At 47.9% G+C, this 26,682-nt stretch overlaps 1 protein-coding gene across 4 annotated transcripts in view; it reads left to right on the top strand.

Moving 5' to 3' along the window:
• The window catches only part of LOC138498003 (alanine aminotransferase 2), a 454,912-nt gene that overhangs the window by 188,761 nt on the left and 239,469 nt on the right, over window positions 1-26,682 (top strand). Inside the window, exon 1 of one of the 4 annotated variants that reach the window (XM_069621783.1) lies at window positions 1,796-2,190. The exons of the other annotated variants lie outside the window; for them this stretch is intronic. Within the exon in view, the coding sequence (XP_069477884.1) occupies window positions 1,963-2,190 (228 nt within the window). The 5' untranslated portion in view covers window positions 1,796-1,962. Of the gene's footprint in view, window positions 1-1,795; window positions 2,191-26,682 lie in introns of those variants that run through there. 4 annotated transcript variants of the gene reach the window in all.

Below are 26,682 nucleotides of genomic sequence, written 5' to 3'. Positions count from 1 at the left end.
TGTGCATCTCTTCCCCTCCCTATACATTATACCAGGGACATTGCCCCGTGTGCATCTCTTCCCCTCCCTATACATGATACCAGGGCCATTGCCCCGTGTGCCTCTCTTCCCCTCCATATACATGATACCAGGTACATTGCCCCATGTGCATCTCTTCCCCTCCCTATACATGATACCAGGGACATTGGACAATGCAGTTTTATAATGTACGTACTGGCACATTGTGGTGTGACCAGGCGGCCTTGGTCTGAGGGCTCACGGACCACTTGTCTTGTGTTACAGGTGTTTTGTTCCTACCTCCTCCCATGTATTTTGCAATGGCAATACTAGACTAAGCATATGAATTAGTTTCTGACAGACTATCATTCCAAGATTGACAGTTGTGAGGGGTCAGAAATGTGGGGATGGACAACTTTGTGAAGATTTTTAAAACAATGCCATTTTATCAAGGTTGGATAAATACCTCATTATCCCTACACGAACGAGGATTTCCCTGCCTAAAATAAACTATTGGAAACCCTCTAACAAAAAGGTTTCTGTCCCTCACACTTGTTCATATAACAACTCAACATGCTAATATATGGCAGTTAATAAAAACAACCACACCAGTTATGTTCACAACCTGATTGCTGTCTCTCCTTATAAATCTGGGTGAATTCCCCTTCCCCGGATTCAAGCGGGATTCTATTAAACAGTTCCAAACGGATAAGGAAATCCTGTCTTGTAACAAACTTCCACTATAGTTCCTTTGGTTCTAACTTGACAACAAAAGTTCCAACTTATGTTCAACAAAGTTTTCTTCGTTCCACTTGTGATGAGTTCAAAACAACTTCTTTTTATAAACCAAGAATACTTCCATAGTTCATTAGAAACAACTAAAATGTCTTTGTCAGGTTAATCCTGCAACAGTTCACTAAAAAACAATGTTAGTTGATTCTGCAACAGCTCCCTCGGCACTTGCTTCAACGATATTAATTTGGCAAGATGTTTCTGTAACAGTTCACAAAAATACCTTAGTGGTTCTGCCACTTCTTCAAGACGTTTAACCACACCACAATACTTCAACGACTTCCACCTGGTCCACTCACCTGTCAAGCCTACTACTATGAGGTCCTCTGCCCTGGTGTACTCGCCTACCAGGACAGGATAAAACTACGAACTACAAGTGCCTCTGTTTTAAAGGCTAGCTTCCAACACGTTAGCAATGTCTCTTGCTTCACAACATCAAGTTAAAGTATTTCTTCTGGGAAAACATGAAACAAATTGGTGCTGTTTGTTCCACACTTGTGATTAATGCAGGTTATGCTCCACTTCTCCTGAAAATCACCTGCCACTCGTTTCCCACTTCAACATTAACCAAATGCTGGCAGTGGTTCTTTCTCACTGTTACATTTTTTGGGCGTTGGCAATGTGGGCTTAAGCCAGTTCCTCTTATGACCTCCTTTACATGTGGGCAATAGGTTCTTCAAACCCCATGGATTCTTAATTGCCCCCTCTTGGCTTTGACAATGTTTGTTCTTTTTAACATGCCTTGATATGATTCTCTTTTGGCTTTGGCAATAGTTGTTTGTATTGGTTTCTCGAGTTATCTAATGGTTAAGTTCATATTCTGCCACCTGCTTTTTTTTTGAGTGAGCTTGATTTGCAAAAGAATGATTAGTCTGCTTTCTATCCATTCAGTACTCATTTCACTTTGTTTTGATTGTTTCTGTGCTTATGGCACCCAAACTTGGCCAGCGGGTATTTACGGAGTGCTCTGGTGTCACAATCTACTAGTGAACTCACCGGGTCAGGCGTGTGTGTCTGTTCGCCTTGCTGCTTCGAGGTCCTCTGCTTCTGCTTTGCTGCGTGGCCTGGCAACCTCTCCTTCTCGGCGTACTGTGGCCTGCGCCGGTCTATAAAGGAGCTCTCCTCGCTCCCACAGCTCTCCAGTGCTCGCCTGCCACCAGAGCCCGACTGACAATGAGGAAAGCTTTCAAATTGCAGCTGCGGTCCTCTGGGGAAAAGCAGTCAATCCCAGCACTTCCCGCTGCGCAACCTCTGCAATCAAGGTCTCGGACAGGAGAGACCGGCATCTGTTCGACGCACGACTGTGGTCCCAGCACCTCTGCTCTCCTCTTAACATCTGTTTCGTCTGCCATGTGGAGGTGCCACAAATACTCCCACCTCCTGCTACTGCTCTTCCTCCTGGTTTGTACCTGAAGGGGCCTTTTATGACTCAGTCTCCCTCAGGTTTGGGCCATTGCCACGAATAGGCTGCAACTTGCAGTTTTGTGTTATATCTGCAAAATGACCGGAATCTGAGCTTTTCAGCTTCCTTGGGAAATGCATTAAACAGAAGGGAGTTTTTAATCTTTGACATTTGCACAGAGCAGTACAAAGGTTAGGGACATGCAGTGCAATGTGGGGACCCCCGTTCTGTTGGGCAGAGTGCGTCCTGAGTGAGGGTGAGCTCTGCAGGAACCTCTGCTTAGCATGGCAGACTGGATGTGGATCCACTGTCCCGAGTGAGACTGTGCATACATGTGCAGCGTCATGGGTGGGATTCACAAAACACCCTGGACGAGAGGTTTCCCTATTTTCCATAGTCTGCGAGAGCGAGCGCCTATTCAGGGAGGGAATACAAAGAGGAGGGCATTAGAAGGTAACTCGGAGGAGTGGGATGCAGGAAACTCAGTGAGGGGCCTAGTGTCTGGAGGCCCGTCCCTAATCTCTTACATTCCGCCCAGGATCACACAGCCACGGGGAGTGTAAGGTGCCCAGCATGTCTCTTCTTACTCGGGAGGATAGCTCAAGGGCCACGTGCTTGCCTTGGAAGCAAGACAATGCGGAGCAACACAGGTTCTATCCCTGGGTCTGCGCTTAGAAACCTATGGGTATTAAGCGTGTTATAAACCCTATCATATACTCCTGTCCAGTTAAACCTCTCATCGTCGCCTGGTAAGAGGACTGGCCTGCACACAGCAACCGGGTCAGGTCCTTTTTACCATCTCCCATGCTCTAGAGTTCGGAGCTGGTTCCTGATCGGGATTCACCCCACTATGGAAGTACTTTCAGGTGGGATTGTTTCCGGCCCTACCTGTGTTATGCGAGCCTTTTAGTTGCGTAGCTGATCGCCGTGCAGCACGCGCCAGGATTTCGGTTAATGCCCCCGAGTGGCTGTTCCCGGACTTCCCTAGCAAGGCCTGGCACCTGCTGGTCTTTGGGGCCAGGTTCTCTGCCTGCCCTTGAGTCCAGCCTCCTCAGTCACACCGGGCCTGGTCTAGCTTGTGGTCCGCTTTGCTCGGCCACCTCCTGCGTAGTCGCCTACTAACTAGTCCATTCTGCTACTTGGTAGTTCAAGCTGCTACTAACTAGTTGCCCCATCTGGTTTTTAGCCAATGGTGGCAGATTAATCCTCTTTGGCACACCTTCTCTGACACCTCTCTTCGCAACACACCTCTCTGGAAGGCCCTCTTTACACTCTCAACTTCAGGTGTCTGCCTCTTTTTATAGGTGCACTCTGATTCGTGGGCCATTGTTCCATTGGCTTGGTGAAACATGATTGGCCACCGCCTAAAGGTCTGTCTCCTCCCTTTTGTGTTTGATCTCCATGTTTAATTGGAGCAGGCAGTGATTAATGTGAAACTGCGTTTATGCCGCACCGTCCAAACTGATGAACTCCATTTTGGAATCAGGCATCGCTGTCATGACGGCCTGTGGTCCTCTTTCTATTGCTTCTCTTGGTGTAAGTGTCCCCTCTCTGTCATTAGGGGTTTGTGCTGCAGTTGTAGGATTCACAGGCTGCTCCAGCTCATGTTCCAGGTCGTGTCTTGGCATTTGCCGAGTCCCAACACATGCATGGCGCCACAAGTTGATATACATTTATATGTCATACCTTTTTTGGTCAATGTGGCAACAATTGATTGCAGAGAGTTCGCCCCTCAACCCCCCCCCCAATCAAAGCACCACGCCCATATATACATGTGGATATAATTCAATCTAGCCCTGTCTGTGAACCATATAACACCACGTCTGATCCCCACCCTTTAGCAATGGAGAAGCCAAGAATCAGACCCGTCTGTAGAAAGAATATAGATTTATTAAGAAATGGGAACATTTATATTTTCACAAAATCACACAACACACCATCTTACTCCGTGGCACAAAACAAAGCTTCATTACAAACATGTTGGACCCAATTTTAACTAAAAAAGAACCCCTTGCACAATAACATATACAATTTTAATTTTGGGTCTTGGGTAGAAAAACACGCAGGTCAATTAAACTTTGCAAATACTTTTGTGTCGCTCACAAAAATCCCTTTGTGTATAGAATCATGCAGCACCTTCAAACATGACAGGATCATGCGCTTGGCAGTATAGTTTACATGAAGTTTGATTTGCATAACATGAAACACTTTTCTATTGGTCAAAGACATTTCACACGTGCAGTGCTCTTTAATTTTAACTCCTAACATATGTTGAACTGCTAAGTGTTCTAGCACAACCGACTTTTAATAACAAAACACTTTTTATATATATAGTAAACCCTTTCTCCTTCACCTCCCCGCTCGAGCTCTTCGCTCCTCTACCTCTAACCCCATTGGGGTCAGTCATTTTTCAAAGAAACAGCTGGGGGGGGGGTAGATATGTTTTCGGCTGGGGCCTCCCTCTGAACAGCCTCCCTGCCACTCTGAAACTTGAGAACTATCTCTGTTTTGGAAGCACCTCAAGACATTCCTCTTTGCTTCTGCCTTCGCCCCTCTCGCCCCAGCTGATTTGTTCTCTCTCGGCACTGTGCACCTAACCACCCTCTGTCCTCCGGGCCCAGGTACCTGCTTACCCTGCCACCCTCCTGCACTGCCTCCGGGCCACCCCTTGCACTGGGGTCTGTATCTGTACCCATACAGTCTCACACCCCTTTTCTTCCTGCACTTATCAGACCTAAATTGCCACTTGCTGGCTGCACCTCCACTGTTTGTTTGCCTTTTTATTTATTTATTTATTTATTTATTTACTATTTATCTGTTTCTCCGTTGCTCCGCACTTATCACTTCGCCCCCCCTTCCATGCACTTTTCCCCTCTCCCATGCACTTGCGCGTTCTCAATGTCACTGGGCCTAGTAAGATTGTTGTTTTGTTCTCCCCTGTTCTCCTCCCTTGCCTTGTCGTGCTCTGAAACACTTGTGTACGAGCGCAATAGAAATAAAATATCAATTCAATTCACCACTATGCAGTGAACATCTCTTCTATCAGGAGCCGCTCTCCCACTCTCTGCAGAGGGAATGATTTTAGATCCAGGACTTCACTCTATTTAATTTGGCAAGACACTTCTCTGCCCCAGCACAAATCCTATGGACACCCCTCTGCTTTAAGGCAGGCTCTGGGGAATGGCCAGCAGTAGGGATTTTCTTTTTTCACGAGTCCCTCTACTTTAGGGAATTTTGGGGTTGGCAAAAAGAAAATGGGAGCAGCCAATTACTTTAACAGACTATATTTTTATCAGTACTGGAAGCATGTTTTCGAAATTCAACAAAATCACCCTGTGCCATTTGGCCATCGGGGAATTAAATTATTACTTGGTAAAAGAAAATGCTAGGGATCTGTTTCCGTACCACACTCACTAAATAAGGGGAAGGTATTCACTCAGATCTCCAAAATACTTGGCTCTGTTGGACACGTTTACTTGCATTGAACAGCTCTGGGTTTTGTGCTCAGGAAAGGACGTCATCTCATGGTAAAGGACAGGGACCTGGTCAGACTACAATATTGGTGATGGATAGCATCCATTCCGCTATTTGTCTCTCCTTGTATGGAACCCAGCCCCAGTCTCTTTCCTGGTTTCCTCCACCTCCCAGGCAATGTTGATCCTCCATCAATGTTTACAGCACTTCCCACTCAGCTCTCCCTCTTTCACATTGGGCATCTCCTTTTAAAATTGAAACCCCACCCACAAAATATAGAAAATGATCAGCTTATTGGCTCTTGATCTGGATTAGACATCTACTTTCCTCTGATTGGTCCCTTTTTAGTTACTAGGCTCCATTTGTGGGAGTTTGACTCCATCCCCTTGAATTCTCTTTCTCAACAGTTTTACAGTTGTAGCTAAAATCTACAACATAGCAATCTACAAATAAGCATCATAAACTATATATATATATATATATATTGGTCAGACCATGCCAGACTTAATGAAATGTGTTTAGCGTCGGCACTTTGTTGAAGGTTCGAATCGCAGATTTTTGTCATTTATTCAACAAATATACCAGTTATCAACACAAGATTTTGTTGGGCAGATATCTAAATCAACAAGCTATCATCTGCCCAAATCTGTTTCGTGACATTTTCTGGACAGCTATCATCACATTTCAGCTTATAACTTTAGTTCTCAAGGTGGAATTTTGTATCCATGTTATCTCATCAGATAGGGCTTTCCATACATTTTTCGAGCATATCTGAATCATTTTTGTGAATATTGGGGTTAATATCCTCCCTATTAACCTATGTCACTCTCTAATAACATGAATGATTTCAACTTTAACCTCACGTTTCTTTTAAGAAACTTTACATGTAATCTCGGCCATCTGTTCCTTTGTTGAGCTAGGCTGCTATAAATCCATTAACATTCTTGCAAGGCCTGAACGTATGTTATTATCTTCCGTAACAGAGCTAGGCTTCACGCCCTCCCCTAACTCATGTGACGTCTTTTGCATGTCATCTGTCAGCCAGCCCAGGGAGGGACCACAAATTGAATTCAATTCTTGAGGATTATTCAAAGTTCACATCTATTAGCCAGGTCTTTTATTGCACATTGGCCATCTGTTTTACTCTAATAAAACCTTTGTCCGGCACAAGCTCTGTCCCTTTCTTGGCTTTGTGAGCGTCAAGAGTTTTTCAGATAAAGGAAGAAGGCAGGGCTTTATAAGTTAATGGAGGAAGGTCTTTCGGCTTATCACAGCTTCACTACATACACTGAAAACAAGTATTTTTGAATGTTGCAATTCCTTTAGTCATCTGGAGACACCTACCATCCGATGAAAACAAAACCAACCGTATAAACATTTCGACCCTATATAAAAAAGAAATAATGCATACCAAACAGGAAACGTATAACAATAGGATTCTGCAAGCAAACTCAAGTACAAAGGAACTCTTTGTGATCTTAAAAGAACTGGTAGCCCCTGTACCCATGGCAGATAATCATGTGAAGGACAAACTCTGGTGCTCTAATATACAGAATGCCTTAACTAACAAAATATCCCTTCTCCAGAAAAAGATTGCCGATTAAAAAAGCAAACTTACAAAATCCAGACACACCTGCCAGTATTCCCACGCATTCCACTAAACCGTCATAACGCTTCAGCTTTTCAAGAGTCTCAATCATTGAAGTTGAAAAAATCCTGCTATCCCTTAAACCATCAAACTGTCAGGGAGACAAGTACCCAGCCCAATTTATTTAAGGTGCTGCGAGAGACCTCGCACCTTTCATAACCAAGCTAATTAATCCCTCCTTCGCAACTGGCACCATCCCAAACCACTGGGTCCTTCCCCTCCTCAAAAATCAATCACTAGATACTTCTATCCCTACTACTTATAGGCCCAACGCAACAGTGCCTTTCTTACTCAAAATTCTAGACTGCGTGGCCTATATCCAGATACAGGACTATTTCGAGTCCAATCAGCTCTTAGGAATCCTCCAATCTGGTTGTAGATCCCAACACGGCACTAAAACTGCGCTGATTGATCTTAAAACCCAGATTGACGAACTTAAGGACAGGGGGAACACAGATACTTCTCCTGGACCTTCGGCCGCCTTTGATCTGGTGGACCATAAAGTCTTATTCAATCACCTTGACTCAGCAGCTTTCTTCTCACTCGATGCCATAGCATGGATCCAATCCTTTCTGAACAATGGTACTATGAGAGTCTTCTTGCCATCAGCGGTGGCAGACCCCCATGCCTATTACATATGGTGTGCCACAGGTTTCCCGCGTGTCACCCACAATGTACAATATATTTACTAAGCACCTATTTGATGATCTAGACCTTCTTGGTGTCACCTTCACTAATTATGCAGATGACACTCAGATCCAGGCATGGATGGCTGCCCACTCTTTGCCTGGATGATGACAAAACCAAGCTCCTCATACTGAGGACTTCATTCAACCTCAAACTGGGCCATAAATACACCTCCTTTAACATCGATGGCAACCTTATTAAAGTGTCCAAAGAGGTAAAAACCTTAGGTTTCTACCTAGATTCCACCCTCACTTTCGCTAAACGGGTCAATGCCATGGTCTCAGCCTCAGCATACACATGCAAGTTGATCAGGGCTGGCAAACCTTTTCTATCCAACGATAGTTGTACCATACTGGCATAAGCCCTAATTGTGTCCAAATTGGATTACTGCAACTCCCTGGTGCCCAAATTCTTCAGAACAATGCGTGGAGAACGGCACGGGGGATTGCCAGAAAACAGCTCATCTCAGAAGCTAGGAGACAGAACAAATGGCTGTCCACAAGTGACAAAATCCTGATCAAAACCGCTTCATTAACCCATAAACGCCTGAACAACGCTGCACCTCGCTACCTTGTGGAGAGAATTAACAGAAAAACCTCTAGCCGTGCCACCAGGACGGTTAATGCAGATTGTCTAGTCGTACCTAGGTTTAAACTGACAAAAGTGGGGGAGAGCAGTTTCCTGGTCAAAGCAGCACAGTCATGGAACCCCCCTACCCCTCCTTGAGGGCGAATCAAACCTTTCTGAACTTCGGACATAACACCATTATATGGCGTAGAGATAAAGGCCACTAACCCGCTCAGCAGCTGACCTTGCTTTTTAATGCTGCATGGCATTACCCACTAGACCTAACTGTACATAGATATAGCAATTCTTTTTATGTTGATTTGAACCCTGTTAATTATGTAATTACACGACGCCTACTCTTATATGCATGTATATAGCTGGCACAATGTTTCCTGAGTGTATCTCGTCTGTAATTTCTCTGTAACCTCTGCAACTATAAGCTGAAAGTGTTCATGTTTCTTCTGGTTCCACTGTGCCCTGATACCCCCGGGTCTGGTGCGCATTGCAATTAAACAAACAAACATGAGGCCTGCTCTAATGTTTGAGCTCATCCTATGTGGTTTTCCCCTGCACCATGCCGTAAATGTCTTGAAATACAAAATATATTGTTCTCCACCCTCATTCTCACAGTTTATTTTAAAACCATTTTGACAAGCCACCAGTTTCCTTAATGTGTGCCTTTTGAATTCACTTCTGCAGAGTAGTATCATTTTCCATGCACACGTTTCTCCTTGCAGCCCTATTTTAGTAAACTTTACTCAGACGTGTTGGCCTAGTCATTTGAATACAGGGCCATTTAATTTAGTTTTTCCTTTTTCTGACAACCCTGTTGGGGTATTCAGCAGTGTTGAAATGTACATGCTGGCCTTTCAGTCTGCCAGCCAACAGTGTGCTTTGAAAGAATGTATTTCTGCACTTTTTAGGCCTCAGTTAGCCAGACGTAGTTTCCTTTTGTCTTGTGGCAATATTTACCCCACATTCTATAGTTGTGAACTCTGACTCGGGGCCGGTTCAAGGTGGCTTCTTCCCTCGCGGCAGCGAGAATACCATCTGAAGCTGGCAGCACTAGACCATCGCCTTCAGTTCCCATGACACACATTTCTCCCTTGCTGTTATGGGGCCTATAGTCTACGGGTCTCAGAAGAAAGACTGGTGAATTCTGGAGATCCGTTCTGTACCGCCTCTGGGGTTTGCATGATGGAGTGGGTGTCTCCCTGGGCATCCCCCATCTCCCTAGAGAATGGACCTGGCAATATTATGGCTTTATGTGGCACTGGGCATCATATGCCACACCAGTCATATGGTTTGGGTTCGAAATGGCTAGAAGCAAGAAGTTATTTGGCACCTGGTTGTAACCTGGAAGAGTCTTGTTTGCTTAATATCAACACCTACAACAACCTACTTGGGTCTGCCGAGGCCAAATGAGGCCACACTACTAGACATATCTGGCATTAAGCAGGTGTCTGGTGATTGGTATAAAAGGTGCGTTGGGAAACCTCTAGAACACCATTTTAAAGGCGATGACTTCTTGTGCTGGAGACAGTTATTATTTGCAACCCATGTGGAAATAGATTTACTGCACACAATGTTGGCATCTCATTCTGCAGCAAATAGTGAAAGAGGAAGTGAGTTGGCATCGTGAAAAAGATGTGGTGGCAATGAAAATGTTTCCCTTAGAGAGACCGCAACAGAGATGGAGTGGCAGAATTGTAACGGCAAAGATTTGTAACGACTGAATGAGGGTGGGGGAGAAGCAAGTGAGAAGAACTGACGGGCAGGAAATGTAAAAAAAAATAACTATAATGTACAAAGGGAAACCAAAAGGATCCTAGCAATAAATGGCGGACCCGCCAAACGGTCCCGAATATGGCGAAAGGCCAATCAAAAGAGCAATAAGACACGTGGCTTGTTGTGTCTTCATTGGAGTGCATGCCACTGTGTGCAAAAACCAAATTTCTGTCATGTATCGTCGATATCGACCCTTCTGGTCTGCCTGGTCCCTCAGTCAATAGACTTATTGCAGTCACATTCAACATGGCCGACGCTATGTTCAGGAGCGGTCTAGTTGTCCGTGCGGACCTCATACTTCCTTGAAAACAGTCGCTCTTCCGCGCGTGTCAACGCTCTGCTTGCCTGCCCTTCACCTGGCAAGTTGTGTACTCGCGTTAGCCCTTTCCCTTCGTAAGCCCTGGTTGCCAATTCCTTTCATTCCTGGTTACCTCTTTCCCCAGTGCTCTCTCAGAACCCCTTTTCCCTGTATTCTTATCCTGATTCCATCCTTGTTTCTTCCTGGACTCTTCCTGGAACAACTGAACGTACCCGTGCCTCAGCGTCTCTGCGCCCGGGAGCCGCGAACCTCAGCGTCTCTCCGAAGTCCAGCAGACTGGATTCAGAAGACTCCAGAGCCTACCTTTACAAGGCACTCTCATCCAGGAAAAAGAAACCTGCGCACTCAAAGAAGAAAACCACAAGAAGCAAACAGGTGAGTCATGAATCCGAGGACTAGGATTCTGACAGTTTCACCATCTTTCAGGCACTCCATTGTGGCTATTCAGACGCATGCATCGCTCATTGTTAACTTGCCATGGAAAAGTAGCATTTCAATCCTTGAATTTCTTTTAATTTTATTGTGCACTCATTTTCTTAAGCCTTCCATTAAAAAGATACAATCATGAGAACTCATTTATGATACTTAAGTAGCTCCTGGGTTATGAAGGGTGACTCTGGCTCATGATGGTTGGCTCCAGGCCATTTCTGATACTAGCTCGCGGGTCACGATGGGTGACTCCAGGCCATTTACGACCCTTGAATAGCTCCCGGGTCATGATGGGGGACCGCTGGCCTTTTCTGATACTTGAATGGCTTGTGAGCCAGAATGGGTGACACCTGGACAGAGGGATATTGTGGCACCCAGGACCAACGTTCATCTCCTGCTCCATGAATTCCAATTTCGACGCCTGCGATGGCGGTACCTCACCATAGGCAGCTGCACTTCACATATGATGGCAGTACAGATGCTCGTGTGGCCCATATGAGACTGAAAGTGGCATAAACCAGAGTTGCTTAGTTTTTATTTGGTTGCTGAACATTAGCTTAGGAGATCTGTGGGTGCAACACATAAGGCGGGACTTCATGGACACATGTTAATTCTGGTGCTGAGGCCTGAATTATGTGCACAACTAGCAATTCCCTTTATCCCTTCTCTTCGTCCACACTCAGTTCCCTGCTCCATAATTTGAATCATTTCTCCATGTTCCCCTATGTAAAGACGGAAAGGGGGGTAGGTGGTCTGTACTTCCGCTCTCTATATGGCAGAGTCGAAGCACAGAGGACTCCAGCCAAGATTCTGTACGCGGTAGCTATGGTCGAGCAATCAAGGCCTAGCTCTCAGGAGGTGATGCAGGCTGGTGCTTAAGTAAAGTGTAGTCCCCAAGCACCCACAAAGGAATGTCCACACACTCTTAGTGATAACAGTCTTTATATAATTAAGGTTCAAGGTTATATACACAATCACAATAACTCACTTTGCGCTCAGTTAATCTACAATGGCAAATTTATACTGAGTTCTACGTGGTACCACAATTACTATCAGATATCATTAACGTGCATCAACTGTACTTTGGTCAAATGTCACACAAATCAATTCATATAGGGAACCAACAATAGACATAGGAGGAAAGCAGGTTGGTTAGAACAATTGGCAGAATCCTGAGCCCCTACCACCAGGCACAGCTCTGTATGAGGATTCCCCACCGGGGCAACCTGTGAATAAAGCTGTATCGTACAAGCCCAGTCCATATATTGTTCACAAGAGTCTTATTTCCTACTAAATAGTTCTACCACCCCAATGTACCTGGAATAGCAGAGTTGGACGTTGGGTCGTCGATGGATCCTTCTTCGGTGGCTCCCTTTAAGGCAGGAGCCACAGATTGTCAAGATCCCTCAAAGAAATGGTGAACAATGGCGTTGAGGCAGCAGCTTTGGTCCTGGCGGTGCTCATCGATGATCGGTCGTGGACGTCCTGCGAAGATGAGGCTTGCCGTGCACGTCGACGACGGGAGTTTGTTACCGCAAAGAGTCTATGAAGAACTTTTGCCGAGCAATGGCGCCGAGTCGTCCGGTGTCTCTGCGGTCTTTGGGTGGCGGGAAACCCATCAGCAGATACTCCTTGGCATGTCAGCGGCCTTGACTCTCTCCAGCAGGACAAAGCGGTCGGCAGTGAGGCAAGAGTGACCTTGGATTCAAAGTGTCTTAATCAGGTGGAGCGTTGCGGCTCCAGTCGTCGGCGATTCAGCATCAAGCGGTCCCCGTTTCTGGGCAAAACTGCTTTGACGGGCCTCCCTGCTTGACAACGGGGACAGAATGTCCGGTGCTTCTCTTCGTTCTCCTCGGCGGTCCCTGTCGAGGGTCGGCAGCCTGTCGAGGGTCTGACTTCCAGGGAGCTTCGGCGAAGGTTAGTGGTGCGTGATAGTCCCTCGTAGCTCTGGAAGAGGTCTCCTAGCCAGGTCCTCACTCGGATAAGTCTCGACGTCACGATGGCTTTCATAATGCGATGAAGGTAACAGCAGTTCACCTTCTTCTTCGGGCTCGGCGGTCGAGATCAAGCATCAGTTTCGACTTCAGCTTCTGAACGAATTCTAGCAGTGAGAGGCCCCAGTTATACTGTTCTGTCTCTCATTCATTCTGCTGGGTTACACTCAGGCAACCAATCACTCAGAAGGGCATCCAGGCTTACAGTGCATTCGGCCATTCTCCTCTCTCTGAGACACTCACAACAAGGAATGGGTATTGGGACAAGTACTCAGCCATTCAGCACTACACACTGCATTCATACCAGTTTTGGGCAGGGCTGTCTCAGTCTTCCAGAACCTAGACCCCCATACAAAGAAGTGCATATTGGTCATCCACTCCATTCACCCAGGTCCCACCCCGAGGGTGTACCCACAACATACAGTCACTAGAAAGGCTCCAGCCATTCTGGCCTGGACTTCCCCCCCACATTACCATATATGGAACTTCCACCCAACAACCAGTCAGGAGGAAGGGACCGAGGCAGGGCTTCCCGGGACTTTGGGAAAAACAAGGTAACAGGTTATAGAAAGCAAGAGGCCACAGGGGCCATCTTGTTTCCTGTCAGGAATCAACGGATTCCAATGGCAGGGCCTGGGTATCCCCAAAATGGAGGATACTCAGAGCACCTGTCAAATTCAGCATGGAGATGCCACAAGCACTTACCCTGCTCTGTGGGCCACACACAGGTGCCCAAAAACATACCCCCACCCATGGGTGCCATAAGGGTATCCCATGGGTCTGTACACCAAACCAAAAATAGGAAGAGCTGCACTGCCACGAGTCCCACATGGACTCTGTGAAGTAAACAATACATAACACATGAAAACGGATTACAGAACAAGGACAGGGAGGCCCTGTCCCTCCAATGCATTTCCAGCATCACACCCTCTCTCAACCCTCTGCCTTTATTTCATGTCTCCATTACCCGCTTGCATCCATGTTTCTCATTCTGAATTCTGAACTACACTGCATTCTCGTCATCTACGTCTCACTTTTTTCCTTGCCTTAACTGTCTTGATCCCCTGTATTTTTCATCAATTCATTTACGCAGTGCTGCAGTTAAGATTTTAAGGTGGCAGTATTTTACTCCCTATTTTTAAAATTTGAGAGTAAATGTGATGTCAAGGGAGTAAGAATGACTTTTCTTCTTTTGCAAGAGAGTAAAATGTATGTGACATCCAGCCGACGTTTGCAAAAACTGTATGGAAATCATTTCCATGTGGCAGCTTTCTGCATTGTGACAGAATACACGTTTCCATATTTCTCCAAGTCTGGCCATTTGATCTCCTGTATATATTTTAAATGTAAAAAAAAAAAACCCAGTCAATTACATAGTAGAGCAAACCTGAATTGCATTGTGTGTTTTGAGGTTCGATAGCAGAATTGTCTTTTGATGTTTAAAGTCCTCATTTCCTTGAGCTATTACTAGCTAATGGTATGACAATGTTATTATACAACAGTGCAGAGAGGCAATGACTCCATGATAAATTCTATACCTAATCTCATGGTCAAATGATTATTTATCTAGCACTTTTGGCAAAGCGCTGTACATGGAACATATTTATCACACTTATCACCAAACCGAAGTTTGTACTATTGACCGCAAAAGGATGAAAGGCTGAGTGGACCGTACCGGGATTTGAACCTACAGATAGCAGCAATGAGCGCTCAACCGGCTGAGCTATCTTATTGGCTAACATCCTTCAGAGGTCGTTAAACATATTGACTGAGGTATAATAATCACAGTGCCTAGATGTTGGACAAACCATGTATGAAGTGCTTCATAAAGTTAAATACCTATCTGGATTATCACAGGGACAGGTTTTGCAGAGTTTCGACTTCATTTTCAAATGTAACTTCATGTAACGGCGCTTGCACTTCCTGGAGAGTCAGGTTTTGGATGTTTTAATTGTAGTCTTGACTGCAAGGTTGAATGGATGTAAACTAGACCGTGCATACTCCTCATTTTACACTGTTTTAATTGGATTATACATTAAATTAGAAGTGTAAACATGATCTGCCTCTGCATCAGTGGAGTAACTTTGCTGAAAATGTTGGGGGGGGGCATAACATCTGAAGAAAAGGTGCCCCAGCCAAATGAATGGGGGCAAAATGGTGTGCCATGAAAGTTGGGGGGGACAAACACCCCCGTCCCCCCCTCCCTAAATTTACGCCCATGCTCCGCATGATTATGCACACAGCACAGGAACTTTGAAAAATACAATTGTGCAATACTGGTTTGCTTTCACTGGAAGAAAAGCATAATTTGTTACAAAAGATGACTTCTCAATTGCAACTTAGTTTTCCATCTTATTAATAATACAATCCTAAAATGCAAGGAAAATAAACCTTCACAGTGCTTCTGTTTGCTCCACGAGCATCTAAACACAACACTGCAGAAGCTGAATGGAAAGAAACCGTTCCTTTTCTCACAATGTGCAGTTTCTTTTCTTTGCAAGCCTTCAGAGAAATATATTCTGTTTCAGAGGCTTTTCCATGGCTTGCAATTACACCCATGTAGATAAAAATCAAAAGAAGCCTTCCAGTTTCTGTCAAGTAACCTGATCGCTGCACTGTCCTCTGCTATAAACTTGTGCATAAATGTACAGAGCAAAATAATAAAACGGTTGTGTTTACATGCGTAAAAAGGCCTAGTACTTACCTTATCTGGAGGACTGCATTTATGTGTCTTATAGTTCATACCTTTCCGTATGTTTCTGACCCTTTCACCTTACTCCTTTCTCCTTACTTCCTCCTTGCCCAACTCGCTCTCAACTATCTGCCATACCCCTGCGTGCACGCACATACACGCCACGCACACGCCGCACACACACACGCCGCACACACACGCCGCACACACACACGGACACACACACACACGGACACACACACACACAGACACACACACACACACACAGAGGTGTCACCCTAAATGCGACCAGGTTAGAGTGTCAGGGCCTTGCAACTTTATCAGTTGAAAAGGACCCCAAGACTCACGGGGGGGGGCCCTCGGCAAAAGCCCCCATGTTGGCAGGCAGCCGTCTTATGACCTGGCAATATATTCCTTTAATTTGTGACTTTAAATGTGCGCTTTGCAGCATGCGGGTTACAAGCTGCCTTTGATGGAGCCAGCCCTTCAGCCTGTCTTGTCCCTCGGGGTATACAGTCTTGTCCCTCGGGTATACAGAAGTGATCTTATCCAGGGTTCGAAAAGCTAAAACCAGCTCCTGGGTGTCGGGCATCACCCTGTAGGTAGGAACTACCACAGGGGAACCAGGAACTAACGCCTTTAACATTGTGTCCATTTTGTATGAACCCCTGTGTTTAAATGTGTATTACATGTGTTCTAATTCTTTTTTATTAACATTCTCAAAAATACTCAGTTAATGTCACGTCTACATGTTTGGAAGGCTGCAGCCGGCTTTAGGAACCAGAAGTAGCTCCTGGTTGCTGTTGGTTTAAAGCTACCCAGGCTCTCCTATGCTAGAAGCAGGAACTAAATAGCTCCCAGCTCCCCTTATTTCAAACTCTGTTATTGCCTTTTTATTCCGGTTCCACTACACTATCGACTTGCTGACAAAGAAGGGTTAATCGTTTTTCAGTGGAGCTTTAGTGTTTCAACTCCCTGCTGGCTTAAAGTCTCATGTTAATCTGCGGTTATTAACCCCCTGGCTGTATTCCTGTGTCTACATTATAATGTTTGGTGCTTCAGGCTGTTGTCTGTTCTAAGCAAGAGAGCACCCCCACATCCCCCAACTGTTATGTTTAAATGTGCACGCACGAGCCACGACACATCTTCAACAGGTCCTGCATGTGACACCCACACACCCCTCCTCAACTCCCAATCCTCCCACCCCCCATAGACCCTCACAGACCATCTGATTTTTACGCGCTCAAAAAGTTGAGACTTGAGTGTGCCCGTGTCCACTCGTTTCCATGCGATTGCACCTCATGTCGCTCTACCTCTCCTTGACCCATCCCCCTCCGAGCCTCTTTCTTCCGCCCCCACCCCCCCCCCCCCCCGCCCTCCCGTCTCTGCCCTGCTGGTCTGCGTCTCACCTCACACGAGTCCACTTCTTTGCCCTCATAATTCATCCACGTCCCCCTCTGATCCAAACCAGATGCAGTGGCCACGTGATTATGTCAACACGTGGCTGCCCTTCCGGTTTGGTTAACCTGCTCCACAGCCAGCCGGATCCCTGCCTCCTGCCTCCTGCCCGAGGGCAGCAGCGGCGCTGAACCTCGAGTCTTTAGTGCCCCAAAGACTGCCACTCGTGACCTGAAGTGGGTGGACCATGTATTATCACCCCATTTCCATTACACCCCGGGATTAGACCTCGCTGGCGGCGGTGCAGTAGTGCTCGTTTTATCGCACGGTTCACGCTGTCAATCTGCTGGTTTTCAGATGCAGCCATCCTCGAGGCACCCACGGCGGCCCCCGACTTCTCTCCTGCCCCTTCTGCTTCCTGGCTCGGCAGTCGCCATCTTTGGAAATCGCCCCTCCCCCGCCAGTGACATTAAAAGGGTGACTGCTTTTAAGGGCTGCAAGAGCGCGCAGAAATGGCCCCATCTCTTAAGCAGCTCCTACTGGGGCCTGTAGTGGCGTCACCCCAGTCCCGTGGGCCTCATCCATGTCCCCAGCTGTTTACAATGAAGCCATTGGTGTATTTATTACACACAGTTCCTTCCCAGTTGTTCTTCTCTGCACGGCTAGTAGGTCTCGCCTCTACTCTCCCTTTTCACCGCCAGGTGGCCTTTTTCCTCTAGATTCCTCTAGCCCGCTGTTGGAAGGCGCCTGGAATCCGAGTTGCTCCGCATTTTGTCTTTTGTGTACACTTTCTATAAAACGATACTCTCTATGCCCAGAGATTACACATCTCCAATCCCCTGTGCGTTTCCGTCCATGCGCATAGAAGCGCGAGGAGTCCGGTATGCAGCGCTGTATCTCATGTGTTTGAGCTATGCTGTTTTCCTCGGGTATGGTTGGATAGCATGCTTAGCTGTTGCGCTCCTGTAGGCCATGGTATTTATCCCCGTTGCTAGGTGTTGCTAGGCTGCACTATGCAAAGTTTGTGCTGCTTTTCTTTATATGCCCAGAGATGTCTTCCAGGGCCGCAGTCCAAGTCATGCTGCAGCGTCGGGTCCAAAAGTCAGTTATTCACCGTGTCCAGTTCCTCCTTAGTTACTGTGGGCCGTCCTTCCCGCCACAGCTCAGCCTCTGCTTGCATGCACTGGACACTCCTTCGCACCATGCCCCCAACATTCCTCTGTGCTGCCCCCAACATTCCCCCTGTGCTGCCCCCTACACTATGCATGCACCCAACATTCCCCTGGGCTGCCCCCTACATTATGCATGCACCCAACATTGCCCTGTGCTGCCTCCTACACTCTGCATGCACGGGACACTCCTTCGCACCATGCACCCACATTCTGCTCAGCTGCCCCCAACATTCCCCTGTGCTGCCCCCGACATTCCCCTGTGCTGCCCTCTACACGCTGCACGCACGGGACACTCCTTTGCACCATGCCCCCAACATTCCCCTGTGCTGCCCCCAACATTCCCCTTTGCTGCCCCCTACACTCTGCATGCACGGGACACAGCTTCGCACCATGCACCCAACATTCACCTCGGCTGCACCCAACATTCCCCTGTGCTGCCCCAACATTCCCCTGTGCTGCCCTCTACACTCTGCATGCACCCAACATTCCCCTGGGCTGCCCCCTACACTCTGCATGCACTGGACACTCCTTTGCACCATGCACCCAACATTCCCCTGGGCTGCCCCCTACACTATGCATGCACCCAACATTCCTCTGTGCTGCCCCCTACACTCTGCATGCACGGGACACTCTTCGCACCATGCACCCACATTCTTCTCAGCTGCACCCAACATTCCCCTGTGCTGCCACCACACTCTGCATGCACGGGACACTCCTTCGCACCATGCACCCAACATTCACCTCGGATGCCCCCAACATTCCCCTGGGCTGCCCCCTACACTATGCATGCACCCAACATTCCCCTGGGCTGACCCCTACACTATGCATGCACCCAACATTTCCCTGGCTGCCCCCTACACTATGCATGCACCCAACATTCCTCTGGGCTGCCCCCTACACTCTGCATGCACGGGACACTCCTTCGCACCATGCACCCACATTCTTCTCAGCTGCACGCAACATTCCCCTGTGCTGCCACCACACTCTGCAGGCACGGGACACTCCTTCGCACCATGCACCCAACATTCTTCTCAGCTGCACCCAACATTCCCCTGGGCTTCCCCTACACTATACATGCACCCAACATTCCCCTGTGCTGCCCCCTACACTCTGCATGCACTGGACACTCCTTTGCACCATGCACCCAACATTCCCCTGGGCTGCCCCCTACACTATGCATGCACCCAACATTCCCCTGTGCTGCCCCCTACACTCTGCATGCACGGGACACTCTTCGCACCATGCACCCAACATTCACCTCGGCTGCCCCCAACATTCCCCTGGGCTGCCCCCTACACTATGCATGCACCCAAAATACCCCTGGGCTGACCCCTACACTATGCATGCACCCAACATTTCCCTGGCTGCCCCCTACACTATGCATGCACCCAACATTCCCCTGGGCTGCCCCCTACATTCTGCATTCACGGGACACTCCTTCGCACCATGCACCCACATTCTTCTCAGCTGCACGCAACATTCCCCTGTGCTGCCACCACACTCTGCAGGCACGGGACACTCCTTCGCACTATGCACCCAACATTCTTCTCAGCTGCACCCAACATTCCCCTGGGCTTCCCCTACACTATGCATGCACCCAACATTACCCTGTGCTGCCCCCTACACTCTGCATGCACCCAACATTCCCCTGGGCTGCCCCCTACACTCTGCATGCACTGGACACTCCTTTGCACCATGCACCCAACATTCACCTCGGCTGCCCCCAACATTCCCCTATGCTGCCCCCTACACTACGCATGCACCCAACATTCCCCTGGGCTGCCCCCTACACTCTGCATGCACGGGACACTCCTTCGCACCATGCACCCACATTCTTCTCAGCTGCACCCAACATTCCCCTGTGCTGCTACCACACTCTGCATGCACAGAACACTCCTTCGCACCATGCACCCACATTCTGCTCAGCTGCCCCCAACATTCCCCTGTGCTGCCCCCAACATTCCCCTGTGCTGCCCTCTACACTCTGCACGCATGGGACACTCCTTTGCACCATGCCCCCAACATTCCCCTGTGCTGCCCCCAACATTCCCCTTTGCTGCCCCCTACACTCTGCATGCACCCAACATTCCCCTGGGCTGCCCCCTACACTCTGCATGCACTGGACACTCCTTTGCTCCATGCACCCAACATTCACCTCGGCTGCCCCCAACATTCCCCTATGCTGCCCCCTACACTACGCATGCACCCAACATTCCCCTGGGCTGCCCCCTACACTATGCATGCACCCAACATTCCCCTGTGCTGCCCCCTACACTCTGCATGCACGGGACACTCTTCGCACCATGCACCCACATTCTGCTCAGCTGCCCCCAACATTCCCCTGTGCTGCCCCCAACATTCCCCTGTGCTGCCCTCTACACTCTGCACGCACGGGACACTCCTTTGCACCATGCCCCCAACATTCCCCTGTGCTGCCCCCAACATTCCCCTTTGCTGCCCCCTACACTCTGCATGCACCCAACATTCCCCTGGGCTGCCCCCTACACTCTGCATGCACTGGACACTCCTTTTCACCATGCACCCAACATTCACCTCGGCTGCCCCCAACATTCCCCTATGCTGCCCCCTACACTACGCATGCACCCAACATTCCCCTGGGCTGACCCCTACACTGCACCCAACATTTCCCTGGCTGCCCCCTACACTATGCATGAACCCAACATTCCCCTGTGCTGCCCCCTACACTCTGCATGCACGGGACACTCCTTCACACCATGCACCCACATTCTTCTCAGCTGCACCCAACATTCCCCTGTGCTGCTACCACATTCTGCATGCACGGGACACTCCTTCGCACCATGCACCCAACATTCTTCTCAGCTGCACCCAACATTCCCCTGTGCTGCCCCCTACACGCTGCATGCACTTTTCATTTTTGCTAAAAGACACCCTAAAACATTTTTTGTATAGAGTGAGTCACAGACAGGCCTTTTATTTGGACTTTCGGGTATCAACGGCCCTTAGAAGCATCATTTCAGGGAAACCTGCCTTTAGAGTTAAGGTTAGTTGGGTATTACAACAAACCTGAAACTTAAAAAAAAAAAAAAAGGTTTTGAAATCTTACTTTCTGAGTGTGTGTCTCTCTTGTCACCATGCCTGTCAAGCGTCATGCAGAGCACCCAGCTGAATTCAGGGGAACTGGGTTAATTGGATGTGCCACTTGTACGCAGTGTCCCTTGAGAGCAGGCTGGGCGTTGTTTCTTTGCAGGTCCTCGCTCACACGGTCACTGTGACCTGAGTGTAGACGAACCACAAGCCATCCCCACCCGGCAAACCGTAATTATTGCTGAGGTTAAGCCTGCCTGGCCTTCGCTGCCAATGTAATTGCCTCTAATTCTAATGCCCTGCCTGACTGTGTGATTCAATAACTTCTCAACGCGCCCAGGCCCTACCAATGGCAGTCCAGGGCTTTGAAAAAGCAACACAACATTACGCATAGAACACTGGTTTTGTTTTATGTTGTATTAAGCATGCCACTAACGTTTGGCTGGGTTTGTGAGGCCTTCGCCTCATTTTGAGTTTTGGCTTCTAGGCGGCGCTGTAAGCCGAATTATAGTACAGCTAGGGTGAAATAACATATGAGGAGGGTCACAAAGCTTGTTGGTGGTGCTTGGTTATTTGGCCACCTTTGTTTGACTGCCCATGTCCATGCTAATCTCTATAGCCATTCCCACCCACTTCCCGCCCCAAAACACATCCTCCTCGGATCTCGCTGAGCTAGCTTTAATAAGCCTTACCATCAAACTGTACCAGAAGTGCCTGCTGGTGTATTTTTTTAAAGCAGTCTTCTGAGAGTTAATGACTTTATTGGAGCTATACCGGTGTAATAAAAATGTTTTAACCAGCTCTGCCTTCAGCCAATCGATTTTATAAGCAGCACGTGTGTCCTTCACTCAAGTCCTGTTTTAAAACAAGCATTGACACAGTCGGATGTTTTGGCTTGTGTATGAGTGTTCTGCACTTGCCAAGCACTGCTATTAGATGCCCAGGTACTCGCACCATGTTGCAGCTGCTACCATTGATTGGCCGCTCTGAAACACAATTTCTTGATGTATAAATAAGTACATTGATGGCAAGTACCACTGCGGCAGTGCCTGGCAAATGCCTTTTCCATGCCTACACAAAAAACGAAACTGTTGGCATTGTCGATGCTTGTTAAAAATGGGAGTCCGTGTGGACGATCTGAAGGGAGGCATCGAGGGACCGATCCAGTCCGGGGAAGCGGTGACCTTTGTATTGCAAGGTCCCTCCTTCTTCTCCTCCGCTGCCAGCGTTGGGGTTCCGGTTCATTCAGCAATACTTTGATCGTCGGCTTAAACTGCTTGAGCAGCTGCGGCTCATGTAGAGTTTGGCAGTGCTGGTTAAAAGTGCGGTAATGTACATGGCACTGATTTTACCGCACCACCATATCATGAGAAAGGTGATGTGGTGAAACCACCCCTCTTACCCTAGTTTTTCCTGCACTTTACCTATCAAATATGAGGAATTACCGCCTGCGGTAAACCTTCCAAATCCCCAGTGGCATACTCAGGGACTCCAACAATGGGATTATCCCTGCCATCACGCAAGAGGATGTACCGTGGGACTGAATGACAGTAATGGTAAACCAGTATGGCAGTATTTCATCTGGAATTAGCACCAGTCTCGGACTGGCCTGTATGGCAATAGGCCAATGCCCGAAACAAAAAACGCAAAATTAGTATGGGACCGTTTTTTTGTTGCTCAAAGTGGACTGCTTTTGTGGCCAATTCTATAAGTTAGTTCACTATGCGGCTAGTAGTTTTGACCAGTGTTACTGAATACATATTCTTTAAAATGCACAATTTTGCATCGCATTTTATTCCCCCCCCCCCGCGCCCCTCGCCAAAAAAAAAAATAACGTGAGTAGTACTCAGTCTGTCGCCAAAAGAATGAATTGTTGCAACTGCGGGCCACTTTTTCATTGGTGCCCGCGACAAATGTATGCCCCAGTTGGACCCTGATTACCGCCGTTCTGTTAAGAGACTCAACGTGATCTTAAGCACATTAATGACCAAGTGACTCCGCTGCCTTCATCTGCGAAAACCAACTGGACTTGCATCCATCCACGTGCATGCATAAAGTGGGGGGGGCCTGGGGGAGGCTGCATGATAGCCCATCTCATACCACAGCATAAGCCGGATCTTGCATCGCCGCTGAATGCGCTCTAGGGTTTGGTTTACACAGTGGTTTGCTCCACCCGTGCGTTTCCTTGTTCTGCTTGGACGGCCCAGTACCAAACATTAACAATGTCCCTACATGGGGGGGTAGAGGAGTAAGCCAAGGAGCACTGAACCCCCGTGAGCTCGTCAGGGGCGCAACGAAACCTACAGGGGCTAAGTGGTGATGGGAGGGGTCACTTCAGAAAATAGGCGGGGCAAACTTGGTCTGGTGTGGGGACCAACTATCAAATAGTATATTTTAAAGCACAATAAACAGAAGGGCAATGGAAGGCTTTCTTAAAGTAGCAGCTTTGAAGTTTTACTGTGTTTGTTCAAGTACATTTTTCTGAACACACACAGTAAAACGTTTAACACCACCAGATTGGGGGAAGGATTACCTTACCTCTCTGCCTAACAAAATACAAGTGCCCACAACCAGGGGTGCACCTAGGATAAAATGTAGGCGGGGGCTAACCCTTCAAATGTTGGGAGAGGCGCTAACTTCAGAGACTGTGGAGGAATGGCAAACTTACTTGTGTAGGGGCATCTAACTTCATTACTCATAATGAGACTATTCTAGTGCAGCTTCAATGTTACAAGCAGTTAATTCTCTCCTTTAAGGCTGAAACACCCACTTCTTGCAGATCCCGAAGGTCCTAGAAAGTGTGAAAATGGCAGATGGTGTGCAATGAAAGACTCAATATCATAGCATAACAGGGCATTGCAGAGTGTAGGACAGTACTCTGGACGGGCCAAGCAACTTCAGTGGCTGGGAGCAACAGGGGAGAACATGTAATGTTGGTTCTACCACAGTTAGTACGCTATACTAGAATCTCTGCTGCACTGACTGGCTGGTGAGACTGTGTGCCTGTCAAATCAAGTGATACGAGACTGGGGGAGGGCCAATGCAGTAATAATGCAATTCTACATAACAGTATTGGAGCCACTGGAAGAGGAGCACCAGGGTACACCAATTTAACCCCACACTTATTAAAACTGTCCTATTGTAAGGGTGTAAATGTCGGGGTGAGATGACATTATTTGCCCAGGATCACACGCTTGTACTAAACATTGAAGCAGGGATATTAACCCACTCTGCAATTTGGGCTTTGGGCATTGCCACCTTCTTCCACGCTTTACTTCAAACAAATATTTAGGTTTTGGGTGTCAAGACCTACAATAGTACTGTCCGAGAGTTTACTTGCAAAATACACAACTTGCATAGGAAAGCATCATGACAAATTTTTAATCCTTATAGTAGCATGTTGGGCCAAAATAATGAATGTACCTTTATTTTCAACATCCTGAATGTAAAACCATAAGATGCAAAGGACAAAATATCTACTTACCCACTTTAATTTCAGAGCTTTAAGACGCACAATAAGCTAAGTGTAATAAACTCGCCTAGGTTTGGAGAATCGTCACAAACCTCCAGCGTGTTATTTATGGGTTTAAGAACCTTCAACTAAGGACATCGAAGCAAACTTTACTTTTTAGCATATGAAGCTATTACACATTTTCAAAGGGTGCTTTGTGTTGCTCGCTTCAGCCTGGTCAGCTCAATGACGTTGCGCACCTGGAGCTCGTGCATAACTGTGTGTAATCTTGGCTTCCTATTCCCAGCTCCGTTCCAGAGATGTCTAGAATGGACTCTGGGAAAGCCCCCTACCCACCCGTGCATTGGCACTTTCCGCTGCAGCGGTGCAGGACTGCGTGAGGGTTCCATGCTTCTGCGCTTGGTCTAGGGCAGGGGTCTTCAACCTGCTGCTCTCCAGGTGCTTTGGACTAGAACTCCCATCATCTCTCACTGTTGGCTATGCTGGCTAGGGCTGTTGGGAGCTGTAGTACAAAACGTCCGGAGAGCCAAAGGTTGCAGACCCCTGATCTAGGGCCTGATGTGGCAGCCATTTCTAAAACTGGGTAAACCCAAATGGGATGGGGATTTAGAGTTCACGACGAGGTACTCGCTAAGTCTGCAGTCCTATTACACCCTGCCCACAGAGAGTACTTCCCAAAATTGAGCTTTTTGGCCAGGAGCTGCACATGGTGAGCCAGGATTGGCGGAACCCGGATGTTCTGTTGCCGGACTGGCAACATGTGGAAGTTTACCACCAGATGGACCGCTAAGGCTGGGGACAGGCACGAAGCATCACATTGGTTTGATCGTATGGACTTGCCCAAAGGGGTACATGCTCAACGGGGTACACCACTTATAGACGTCATGCGCGGGGACTTCCCGCGTCATAACATCTATCTTCAGCCATAACCAGGTTTCATTTCTCTAGGTACTCGGTCTTGTTTCGGAGTTGGACTTGGGGGTTCTTTGCTGGGGTATCTCCTGGCTGCCCCAGTGGGCCGGTCTCGCGCTTCTCCCTCTTGCTGTGGAGGTCCTACCTCTGCATAAGGGGGTCTCCATCGGTCTGCCCTTGGAACTGTTTCTCAGCCTTTGATGTTGGTTCAGCTGCACCCTTTTTTGGTAGTTTTCTTTTTCTTCGGGTTCCCTTTGGTCTGCAGGTGGGTTTACCCTCCCACCAGAGAATTTGCTAAACCTGCTGCAGTTTTTGTATCGCTGCAGGATCCTGTCGCCGTGATCATGGATCCATTTTGTGGTTTCACCCCTCCTCGGAGCATGGTATCTCCCAGGGCTCGTGCTCATGTCACTTGTCGGTGGTCTAGTTTCACACGGGAGGCACATATTGTGTCCTAGAGGCAGATTTGCTCTCCAAAGGTAATGAGGTTGTCTTCAAGGCTCTTGGTTTGCTCTTGACGAGTACGTTTTGTGTGAATCCCCGGGGGGATCCTGGTCCTGGGACCCCTCCCCCTCCCCCCCACCTCTTGGCTCTGCTACTGCTGCTAGCACATGCAATCTACCATCGGGAGGCAGCTTGATCCCTCGGAAGTGCAGCAAGACCTTCTGGGCTCATATCCACCAGAATTTCTGAACTTCTTGTCAAGTCAGAAAAGGCCATTGTGGTGTCTGTGACTTTGGTGTGTCCTCTAATGCAGGGTCTTCTTTGGAGGCCCGTGTCCATAAGTCTTCCCCAGTGCCTCCAATATGAGGCGGCTGCCACCTGGCTGCCCCGAGGAATTAAAGCCCTTATGTCTGAGCAAGAGACAGGCTA

This window comes from Ambystoma mexicanum, chromosome 5q (genome assembly GCF_040938575.1).
Source record: "Ambystoma mexicanum isolate Mex_15411 chromosome 5q, UKY_AmexF1_1, whole genome shotgun sequence".
NCBI classification, from domain to species: Eukaryota; Metazoa; Chordata; class Amphibia; order Caudata; family Ambystomatidae; genus Ambystoma; species Ambystoma mexicanum.
The sequence above is the reverse complement of the archived record's forward strand: the minus strand, read 5'-3'. Positions and strand labels throughout refer to the sequence as shown.